The 12,124-nt window shown below is 42.1% G+C and overlaps 1 protein-coding gene across 27 annotated transcripts in view; it reads right to left on the minus strand.

Moving 5' to 3' along the window:
- Positions 1-12,124, minus strand: part of TPK1 (thiamin pyrophosphokinase 1) — a 93,754-nt gene that overhangs the window by 50,492 nt on the left and 31,138 nt on the right. For 26 of the 27 annotated variants that reach the window (XR_014943478.1, XR_014943476.1, XR_014943477.1 and 23 more), the window contains exon 4: positions 11,039-11,111. Coding sequence is in view for 18 of the 27 variants with exons in the window: in XM_085539923.1 (XP_085396049.1) it covers positions 11,039-11,111 (73 nt within the window). In the remaining 9 variants the exon portion in view is untranslated. Of the gene's footprint in view, positions 1-5,420; positions 6,687-11,038; positions 11,112-12,124 lie in introns of those variants that run through there. The other variant, XM_085539933.1, reaches the window with a different exon arrangement.

A 12,124-nucleotide genomic window follows, 5' to 3' on the forward strand; every position in this document is an offset into this window, starting at 1 on the left:
TGTACTCTGGGACTGGGGTAATAGAACTTTATATTCCCAGGGCAGGAGATGCCCAATCCCCAATTTCAACCACTGGAATGGTATGTGCCCCAGAGCCACCCATCATCACTCTACCCCCGTTAAATTTAGTCAGATGCCCATAAATAATTGATGTTTCTGCATCTATGTCAAACAACACCATAACCCTTTGTATATTCTTTTGGGACCAAAAACTTGTCAGCTCAACATATGGTCTCTGGCCCCATCTGGAGGCCCTAGTTACTGGGGCGCTGGCATCCTCCATCACGCAAGTAACTGTACAATTCCCATTTCTTTTTCCTCAGGTGGCTCTGGAATAGTAACCTGGGTCACTTGAGTAGGCCTTTCCTTTTACTGGGAGCTGGGAAATCTGCTGTTCCATGCTGAACTATCAATAGTTCTCATCCCAGGTTTTTTGGGGTGATACTGAAATTTCTGATTATCCTTCAGCTGTCTCCAAAGCTGAAGGAGGACATGACTGGCAATCCATTTTTGCAAAGTGAATCCCTGTCTGGATTAAGTCATTAAACATTTGTTTTCATGATACCTATATGGGTCCTGAGGAGTCTGTGAAGTGGGACTCCTGGTTTTAGTTATGGGGAGGACCTCTGTTCCTTCCAACATTTGGATATTGCGCCTGGCCCATCTCCCCCAGATCAGCCACCAATTGGGCAGCCTGTTGGATAACAGCCTCTGAAGTGATTAAGGGGTGCAGTATGGACACCAGTGTGCCATACTGGTGGGGGGAAGCTTTATATTAAAATAAGTCCCTCATCCCCATCAATGACAGTTGTTTTAGTTCTTCTCTTTAGCTGACAAGGTTCTTGCACATTACTAAACAGAGCATTTCAGTTACACTTCACTGATCTTATCCCATTTTCTAGCTGGGTTATGTACATCAACCAATGTTGTACATAACCTGGGTTATGTACAGCTCCAATCCACACTAAATTGTACCTACTTCTCTCCATTACACACTCTACCCAAAGTTGTATCTTTATTCTTTAGTAACTAAAGCAGTCTTACATGTTACAGAGACATCGATCTGCATTTAAAAATGAACTGATTTACTGGATGCATGTGGTTAAACTCAGTAGCTGGAGAGAATACTGGTAATTTCTCATCACCAAGCCATTCCACAGTTTATGAACAGTAGTTCTCATCAACTCATACCTCATTTTTATTCATACACTGAAGGAGAACATAAACCATTCTCCTTTGTTCAAGCCTAAGCATTGAACTAAAGTCAAATGACTTAAAATAATAATAAAGAAATTTTGTATCTGTATGATACAGACCCCTACCAAAAGCTACTTTACCATACACTAGCTCCAAGCTCGGCCAGTGATGTTGCCAGCACTGTCTGTTCCCTTTAGACTTTCAGTAATTTGAATGATTTCAAACTAAATTGAGGTATTTCGAAATGAAGTGTCACAATTTTCATTATTATTAAGTTTACTTTTCAAAATAAATACATATATTTAGTGAAATCAAATTTAATACTGTGTGTCTCTCTATTTTTATTTCTTAAAATCATCAAATCATAGAATCTTGAGTCGGATCATCTAATCCAATTCCACTGCAATAAACATGGACATCTACAGCTAGATCAGATACTCAGAGACTGGTCCAGTCTCACCTTAAAAGTCTCCAGGGATGAGGCCTACATCACTTTCTGAGCTATCTTTTCCAGTGCAACACCACACTTAATGAAAATAAATAAATAAATAAATAAAAATCTTCCTTATATACAATCTAAATCTCACTTTTTTTTAGTTTGAAACCATTTCCTCTTATCGTATCACCACAGATCCTGCTAAAGAGTCTGTCCTCTCTTTAGATATTGAAGGGCTGCTATCAGGTGTCCCCAGAGCCGCCTCTTCTACAGACCAATCAGTCCCAGCTCACTCAGCCTGTCCTTGTAGGAAGTTGTTCCATGCCTAGGATGCCTTTGTTTGGACAGTCTAATAGGTCCGCGTCTCTCATGTTACTGAGGACTTCACACATCAAGGCACAGTACACCATGGGAGGTCACACTAGCACAGAGTAGAGGGGTAGGAACACCTCCCTCAGTATGCTGACCACACTTCTAATAATTTCACTGCTGAAAGCTATGTGGAGGACACTGTATGTTTCCAAAACTGATACTCTCAGAATTGGCTAATGAGCAACTTCAAAAACTGAATTACCTGCCAAAATGGACAATGGACCTCTTGTTTCCTCACATTTGCTGCCCAGGGAAGGGAAAGAGGAAGGGGACGGGAAGTGGGAAGGGAAGGGAAAGGGGAAGGGGAAGGGGAAGGGAGAGGGGGAGGGGAAAGGGGAAGGGGAGGGGGAGGGGAAAGGGGAGTGGGAAGGGGAAGGGGAGGGGGAGGGGAAGGGGGAGTGGGAGGGGAAGGGGAAGGAGAAGAGGAAGGGGAAGGGAGAGGGGGAGGGGGAGTGGGAGTGGGAGGGGAAGGGGAAGGAGAAGGGGAAGGAGAAAAGGAAAGGGGAAGGGGAAGGAAAGGAAAAGGAAAAGGAAAAGGAAAAGGAAAAGGAAAAGGAAAAGGAAAAGGAAAAGGAAAAGGAAAAGGAAAAGGAAAAGGAAAAGGAAAAGGAAAAAGAAAGCAATTTGGGAGGGCTTTCTCTGGGAATAAGTGAAGTTTCTATGGACAGATAACAGAGCAGGAAGTCATTGTTGCTAGCATTTCCTTCTGTGCAATTCTTCTGAAAGTCTGTCTAATTAAACAAGAGTCACTGTAAGCACCAGTAATATGCTTTATGGACTGTTCATCTTTACAATTATTATTACTATTTTTTAATATTTATCAGAGCAAATCTCATTTACCCTAATTCTCCAAAGTATCTAGAGTCACCACATAAAGTGCATCACACGAGCAACAAATAGTGCTCCTGAAGGATCCTTAAACCTTTTCTAGTACCTTCTTCCTTAATCTATCCACTTATTCTGCGTTGGCCTCTCTCCCGCTCCACTGCTTTACTCCTGCCACAGGGAACTCTGAATTACCACTGCATTACTTAGTTGTCATCCATTACCTCCTTTTTTCAGACTTTATAAAACCAAGTTCAAGAAGAACTTGTCCAAAATGTCAAAAGCAATTATTCTTTTCCTCATGTCACTTCATTTCTCTACATATGTATTTACTTGAGCTTCAGGTCTGCACTTACAAAAAATATGTTACGCAGAGCTATCCAGTATTTTGTACAGGAGGACACAATCCAAGGAGAATCACCTACATGACCACTAAAATGCCTCATAACCTCTGCGCCTTATATGTATGTCCCTGTTCAAAACAGTAAACTTGGCAGATAATAACAGGATACATGTCTGAATCCATGACTGCCTGGATTCAAGAAGACGTAGACTGTAAAGAGCATGTGAAGACTTCTCCAATCCCCTTTCCAAGATCAATTCAGATGAGTTCTATGTACAACTACTGGAGCACATGAGAGTAGATTCTGATATTGTTGACAAAAATTCCCTTACAATACCCTGCCTCTCAGACTAAACTACAGCTTTTCAAGGTCCAGTAGGAGATGAATTCTTTAGGGACAGTAATGGAGCTTTCATCATGGAAAAATACATCAAAGAGTTTCAGAATCCCCCCTACTATCACTCCCATTTAATGGACCATTAGGAGAATAAAATGGGAGTTGACCTGTGAGATTCCGTTTCCTCACAGCACATGCCCTACTTCCAGCCTGAGATATACTCAAGACATTGAGAATGCAATTTTATCAAAGAAAAGATCATTTCTAAAACATCTCTTTGTGTAAGCAACTGTCAATGCCAGAACAGGAACACACTTCAGCTTGTATGACAAGCATGCTAAGCCTTGTTAAGTACATTCACATGCTCTTAAAACCTGTGACAAATAAAGAACAGTGAGCATGTTTGCATGACTGAAGAAAAGTTCCCACTACTGCCCCATTAGAATTTCCAACAGGAAACTATGGTAATAAATAGTCCCAAAAGACACACTTGTGCTTGATTAGATGACAGAAGGGATATGGTCCCCCTGTGATCATTAGTACCCTGCCCAGGCAAAAGCTGACCTTCTGAAATCAGGAATCGGCTAAGTAGGCTTTCACATGAAGATTAAGTATGATCACAGAATCACAGAATTGTAGGGGTTGGAAGGGACCTCTAGAGATCATCGAGTCCAACCTCCTCCTCCTGATCAGGAGGCCTGTAGTACACACCCACAACAGTGTCCCCTTTGCCAGCCTGGCCCTTGATTCTCACCCACAAGCTCTCAACTTCTACATCACTCTCCCCTAGCTGGAGTTCAATACATTCTAGCTGCTCTCTCACATAAAGAGCAACTCCACCACCCCGCCTTGCCAGCCGATCTTTCCTAAAAAGCACATAGTCCTCCATGACAACATTCCAGTCATGCGAGCTGTCCCACCACGTCTCCGTGATCGCAATGAGATCATGGCCACGTGACCGCACGCAGAACTCCAATTCTTCCTGCTTATTCCCCATGCTTCGCACGTTGGTATAGAGGCACTTGAGAGAGGCAGCATCTCCCCACCGCTCTCCATGCCTTTTAACTCCATTGTCTGCACCCAGCGAGCTCTGCTCGCTGATAGGAGGATCCCCCATGTGCCCAGCACTGAATAAACACATACTTGCTTTATAGCCTAGTTTAGAGTCTGATTCCACAGGACAATTTTGGTGACCCAGATGGGACCACTTCTGTTTGGCTGTGAGACTGGTTGAGAGAGGGGACGCCTTTGGTGTGGCCTGGGATTTATTGGAAGGACTCCTCTTCCTCACCTGATCACTGAGGGAGCAGACAAGGACCATCCATTGGCAGAAAGGTATGTGTATGGGATAAGGTTGTGTTATTTCTGTTATCACCAGTGGAAATTATAAAGTTGTGCTATTGCTGCTATTGCCATCTATTGTTTATGGCCAGGTACTGTGTATTTGAGTAATTGCTATCAAAGAGCTTGAAAAGGCGTCCAGAACTCTGACTTAGTGAAGTGTGAAGCCAGCAATGTGTGTAATTGAGAGTATGAAGTATATTCTTGTCTGAATTTTTGTTTACTTATAGTATATAAAAACTGCTGCTTATACTTATAGTATCTTGCGTACACGTGTGAGTGAATGGAAGTTCTTGCCCTGTAAGTCAGTTCTCCCATAAGGGAAACAGTTGGCAGGCTCCTGGGAGGAACTGAAGCAAGTGTGCATGTTATATGAGTAAATTAATTATTTGGAGAGGGATGAGAAAGGAAGAATATATGTTATAAATTATAGTGACAGACCAGAGTGATGGTACTGTTTCCACAGAATTAATGAATGTTGTCCTGTATACATGATAACTTGTTTAGTCTGTATGGAATGATATCAGGGTTGTTGATGTCATTCCTGCCCAGAGTGCAGGTGCAACGAATTTTGGGGACTGTTTTGGAGAAATTTTAAAGTAATAGGAGTTATCTGTGGGGACTCCTGGAGAATAGTGAATCAATAGATGAGTAAAATATGGGGTTTGCAAGTAAAGGAGGTACCAGAGAAAACACCCCTTGGGTGTATTTTAGCACACTGGCAATAAATTGCAGGAGGACCAGAGGGTAGTCTGAGTAAAAAGACTTTGATAAAGTACTGTAATCAGTAGTGGTTATTGTATAAGTTAGAAGATGGGAAAAAGTAGCCCCTGAATAGCAATTTAAATTAACAGCATTGCAGGAGGTGAGGCAAGGGGAATAAGGAGACCGCTTGAGAAAGACCAGCGTGCCATCTGTAGGAAAAAGGACATTGAAAAAAGAATGCCCACAGAAGGGTCAGAAAAGGGAGGGGGGCCGGGTTAAGATCCAAGCCCTGGTGGAAAGGGATTGATGTGAACCTGGGGAATCTACCCTAGTGGATCCATTGGTTAAAATAAAGCGAGGGAAAGGCTGCTGCCAGAAATACTGAGGAGGCCAAGACAAGGGTCCCGATCTCACAGAAACGGGAGGCAGCAACCAAGAAGACTGCAGAGACCCAGACTGACGTCCTGCACATGCCTTATAGGAAGGCTGCTGCCAAAATGTCTGAGGAAACTCAGACTGAGCCCCCAACCCAAGATGCTGGTGTGCAGGTCTCTGGCTGTACTGAGTGCCAGAGCATGGCCCTTGCAGTGCTGGGTGAGGGAGGCAGTGATTGTGTTCACTGCGACCAGGTGAACTACTTGCTCAGCCTCGTAGTTGACCTGAAGGAGGAAGTGGAGAGGCTGAGGACTATAAAAGAGTGTGAGAGGGAGATTGACTGGTGGTGTCAGTCCCTCTCAGCCTCAAGTTCTCAGCATGAGAACCTGGTTTTGGTTATTTATATTTTTATTATTATTGGAGCTTGTACACCCCTTTCTTCACCCTCAGTTCTCTCAGCAGGTCCTTGCTGAGCCATGCCGGTTTCCTACCTCGCCTGCCCACTTTCTTATTCAGGGGAATGGAGACCTCTTGTGCTTCCAGGAGGGCATCCTTGAAGAGCAGCCAGCTCTCCTCAACATCCTTGTCTTCGAGGGCAGTGTGCCAGGGGATCTTGGCCAGCAATCCATTGAGTAGCTTGAAGTCTGCTCTTCTAAAGTTCAGCATCCTGGTCCTGCTCTTTGCCAGGCCCACATCGCTTGAGATCACAAACTCAACCAGGGCATGGTCGTTGGAGCCCAGGAGGAGTTCTGGAGCTGTTTTAAATGAATTTTGATGCCATTAAATGAAAATTTTGTAGTGGTCAAAGGGGCCTCAGGTCAACCAGAAAAGGCATATTTTTCTAAAACATTAAAGTCATGGCCTGCTGGTAGAATGTGAGGCAAAATATAACATGCCAATACTACCAGTAAGAAAGCTTGATGGAAATTATTATAGAGTGGTACAACACCTAAGAGCAATTAACAAAATAGCAGAGGACTTACATCCTCTGGTAGCTAATCCATATACTTTGCTCACCAAATTATCCACTGAATTAATATGATTTACTGTCCAGGATTTGAAGGATGTCTTTTTCTACTTGACACTAGCCAGAGAAAGCCAGCTGTTATTTGCTTTTGAATGGGAGAATCCTAGTACAGGATGAAAATCACAGCTTACATGGACTGTGCTTCCACAAAGATTTAAGAACAGTCCTACAATATTTGGGAATAAGTTGACTAAGGACTTGGAGCAGTGGGAGCGTCTGACTGATGCAGGGGTACTATTACAATATGTGGATGATCTTCTGATATCTACAGAAAAAAGGAGTCATGTCTGAAGTAATTTCAGTCCAGTTGTCTTCCCTTTCCTCTGCTGCCATTACCCTTATATTTCTCCCTGAAATTGCTTACTCTCTTCACCTTTTAAAAGACTTCTTACCTTTTTCTCAGTTTCCTTTCTTTATTTTCCTCTATCCTGAGATCTCCAAATTTTCTTTTAATTAATTTAATCATATTGGGGACTGTTTCTATCTCCAATTATACCTCCAAATCTATTTGATTTGAGCAACCCTCATTTATGTTTTATTCAAAGATCATCTCAGCTTCTTCAAACAAAGGAATCCGACAATACACCAGAACACAAACTAATGCACTGGCCCTGAGACTCTGTATTTCATGAAAACTTCCTGCAGAGTCAGCTTGCCGAGCCTCTTTGCTGAGCTCTGCTGAGCACACTAGAGGAATACAGCAAAATTGAAGCAGAAAAGCAGAGCTTCAAATACTTATTCATGACTGCAAATAGCAAGAGCCCCCAAAATATCAGACTTTTGAAACCTAGGAACAGAAAAACAATGCCTTTAAGTAATATAACTGAGGAAGATCAACTTTCAAAACTACTACAAGGCTTCAGAAAGTCAGCAGAGTGCATGACATCAAAACCTGCATTTAAGCAAGGCAGCATATTAGCTATAGATGAACCAGCACTGCCATACAAATACAATTCAGAAATATAGACAATCATAAAACAGAAGGGCAATGTTTATACCTTGTCTATTAAGCATTTTCATAGCCATTGATCTTAGAAATGTGATAGAAAAAAAGAGAAAATGCTACAGCTACGGAACTGCCTGTAAATATCAGTAGTTCTGAGGGGTTTAAAAAACAATGACAATAGGAAAAAGAGTGCAAGTGTAAATATATTCACAGCATTTAATTACAGATCTGAAGTAGCGACTACTACATCTATAGAATCCTTCTAAAGCACATGCAATTTGCTTGGTAGAAAAGCTTAACCGAATTCTCATTAAACTGCCCAATCTGAATTTCACAAGGCACTGCATTCAACCTTCCATTTACATGCATCAGTATAGATTTACCATAATTTACCATAAACTTTGATTTAAAAACCTTCCAAAACTGAGTCTTCTTTGAGACACAGCAATACAAATGGCTGCTTGATCACCAAGTGATGCTTTAAAAGGTTTCAATAATAGAGACATACAGCTAAAGCAAGAACCAGATGAGTGTTCAGCAACACAAGTATTACCACAAGTTCTCTCTGCAATGCAGGGTCATTTCCATCCCTTCACTTACTATGGCATGCCAAGCCTAACGGAGATGAACAAATGAATCCATTTAATAGACTTTATTTAAATAAAGTTCCCTGACACAATGGTGATAATCCTTGTTAAAGGAAAATGGAAACACTTGTCATCTAATCCTTGATCATATCATAGTATCATAGTCTCGTGCGGGTTGGAAGGGACGTTAGAGATCATCGAGTCCAGCCCCCCGGGATTCGAGCCTCCTTTGTAGCATAGTGGCACTTCTACCACTTGTGCCACAGGGGGGATTCGAACCCCAGGCCTTCGGTGTTGCAACGCGGCATTCCTACCACTTGCTCCACCGGGGCACACTAAGCACATCAGAAGAATTGGCTTAAAGATATCCCTTCCTTTGTCTTTGGGAATATGTAAGCCATGTTTTCTGCAATGGCATAGGTCTGCTAACACATTGATCACTTCAATGAGGCAGAATACCTTCTGAGTCTTATAGCAACATCCTGTCATGAAGCTGGTGTGACGGGGAAGTCAGACCTGTAATTATTTCACCATGATGATACAACTGCTTAAAGTACCTATGTCTGCTTTACAGAATCCTAGTTAGTTTCATGCACAGGGTTTAACATTCCCCCTGGTTACTCAGCACTTGTGGGTTTGTGATTTTTTTTGTTGCGAGTATTCCACGTCACAACATCATGAAAAACAATGGCCTTTAAAGAGTTAATGTTCTGGTTCCGCGTACTGCCTTTTGTGGCCATTTTGGGTCCTCAGATGGGAAGGGAAGGTTGGCATTTCCAGAGGACCTCATAGGCAGAGGAAGAAAGGTGGAGCTGCTGGAAGGACACAAACGGCTCGGCCCATTCTCTCAGTTTGCTGCAGAGAAAACATACTTTCCTTGCAGTCTACTTGAGTAAGACTACTTCATTCACTATTCTCTCATTTCCCACTCTTGTCTCACTCATTTTATTTGATTTTGTTAGATTTAGTAAATTACTGTTCCTCCTCAGATCATCGCAGTTGTTTTTGTTTTTTTGTTAGACCCATCTGCTATCTTTCTACCCCCTTTCTGCTGTCCCTCTCTCCCAGAGTGCAAGGTCAGTTTATAAGCTGAAAGAAAGGAGTGTAGATTTCCTCTCTCCTTTGTTTGTTTGGTTTTTTTGTTGTTTTTTTTGTTTTTTTCCCCTGGGCTTTTTGCCCCTTGTCATGGACTCAGATAACTCCATGACAGCAAGTCTATTTGACGCAAGTCTATTTGACACAAATGCTCATACATGAATATAACTCAATAATCAAAATCCATAAGCTTTACTGTGAAAAAGTAGCATCTCTTAACCTTTGGTTTGCTGTCCTCAGATAAAATAAGTTATGATGCTTTAATTTCTGTCAATAAGTCACTGCCACTCCTTTGCATAGATAAAACTTCACAGAACTATGCAGTGCATTTATCAAAAATACAAAAGGAAATGTACTTTCAGCTTCACAAACACAAAGAAAAAATATTATCTTATTTCCTCATATAAATTAAACCACTGCAATTGAAATATCAAAGGAAGCTTCAGCACCACTCATCATTCACCTGGCAGCTGGACATACAGCAAGTAAGTCAGAAAGAGTAGAACGAAGAGTGGGCATAATTTCTCACTGTGCATCACACTGTAGGGCACAGGGGATTGCAAAGGATGAACACCTCTTGGCACTTTCTGTTTCCCTCACTTTCACTCCATTCACACTCAAACTGCTACCAGTTAGACCTTCCCTTTCTCTCTAAGCTCGTTTTTGTTGGCCATCATGAATTAGTTATACACATGCAAAGGAGTATTCCACCCTCCATCTGGCACTCCATCCCCTTTTATTTTGTTTAACAGTTGAGAATAAGTTACATTAGGTATATATGGAAAATCAATGCAACAGCACAAAATATCCTGCGAATGCAGTACGAATGCTGATAAAGCTCAAGTTGTAGCTACAGTGCACATCACTGATAACCATGGCCTGACAGCAGTTCAAGACAGTTGCATGTGACAGGAAGCTCAGGAGCAGTCAAATCAGCCTTCTGCATGCTGAGATAGGAGAGGTAGTTCAGCAAGTGGGAGCAGGAGCATTAACAAATGACAACAGAACATTCTTGTTATTTCAGGAAAACTGAACTACCTGAAGATGTTTATCTAGGCACATACTTAAAGGGAAAAATAAATTTGTTGTTGTGTGAAAGTCTTTTTTGCTCTGTATCTACACAGGGCAAAGGAAGTCACATATTTTTCAGGAAGTTTTACCATAGTTTCTTGTTGCTATAATCTCCGGTAATACACCTTCTATTTCTTGAGCTGGTGCTATGAAACTACATCTAACACAGGAGTCAGGCAGTAATGCAGCTTCTATTTTTACTTTAAGCATCACTACAGTGAGAGGCAGAGCACAACATCTAAGCCTGTAACTTACTTCACATCGAAAGACCTAAAGACACCAAAGGGAGCTAAAAACACCCAGTAACCAAGGGGAGAACTAGGGGGTTGGATTCTACAACACTCTAACATGCACAAGCACATCCAAGCAGTATTGCTTTACCTTAAGCTTGTAGTACTCCTTGACTTCAGGCTGGATAGAATCAAAGTCACCACTGATGTAATCAGGCAAGAATCTGAAAATAAAGAAATGAGCAATGAAATGAAAAACTCAATCTTCACTTTATTTTTTCAAGAGTTGAAGGAACAGAAGCATTAATCTCTCAAGAGAACAGGAGACAGTTACAAGAATATTAAAAGAGCAGATGACACAAAGTAATGTCACAGGCAAACAAACCGTGTCTCTTCTCTGCTGCACTCTGGCAAGGTGTTTACACATCTCCCCAGCTCCATAAGGTAAGTCATGTACCTACATGTTCCCTCAAACATCATCCTAGTATATCATACCAGAAAACTATTTGAACAATTATGGAATCGTAGAATCATTAAAGTTGAAAAAGACCTCTAAGATAATGAAGTACTGTACACCTATCAGTACTGTTGCCCACTAAATCATGTCCCTAAGTACAGATGGGAGACCATCAGCTGACTGAATGGACTCCAATAGGTAAGGTCCTGATCAGACCTGACGGAGGGCCATGGCTCCCTGACCCTATGCCACTCGTCATGGGCAGGGGATATGCCTGTGTCGGGACCCCAAGTGGGCCCCACTAGCTGCCAGCACATTGCGTTAAGCTGGCACCAAACAATGAGCCATCCTGTGCACTGTGAGGATCTGAACATTTCAGCACTGGTTTTGGTCAACGTCTCCTTGGTTAATGTCTCCAGTGCAGCCAGTGATTTGATGTCAACACCGGCCAGCAGCTTGCTGGTAATGGCACATGAGACAGCGTTGCTCCCAATGTGCCTGAAGGTACGAACTGGGAATCTAGCCTTCATGCCAGACTGATAGTTCATGAGCGAGGGAGACCTTGTTCCTGGATAATCCCTCAGCAGTGGACATTTGGAACGATTCTGCACAACTAGTATGTTTTTGTCTTGTTATTTGGTTATGCAGTGTAACATTTATAATGCACACTGGATTGAACTGGAATGCCATGAAGAGTCTGTACAATACGGTTACATTGAACTTGGACAACTTGTAACTCCATTGTGTACTGCGCTGCTATCTTGAACTTGAATGCAATGT

Source organism: Coturnix japonica, chromosome 2 (genome assembly GCF_054131305.1).
Source record: "Coturnix japonica strain WE chromosome 2, WE-NBRP24, whole genome shotgun sequence".
NCBI lineage: Eukaryota > Metazoa > Chordata > Aves > Galliformes > Phasianidae > Coturnix > Coturnix japonica.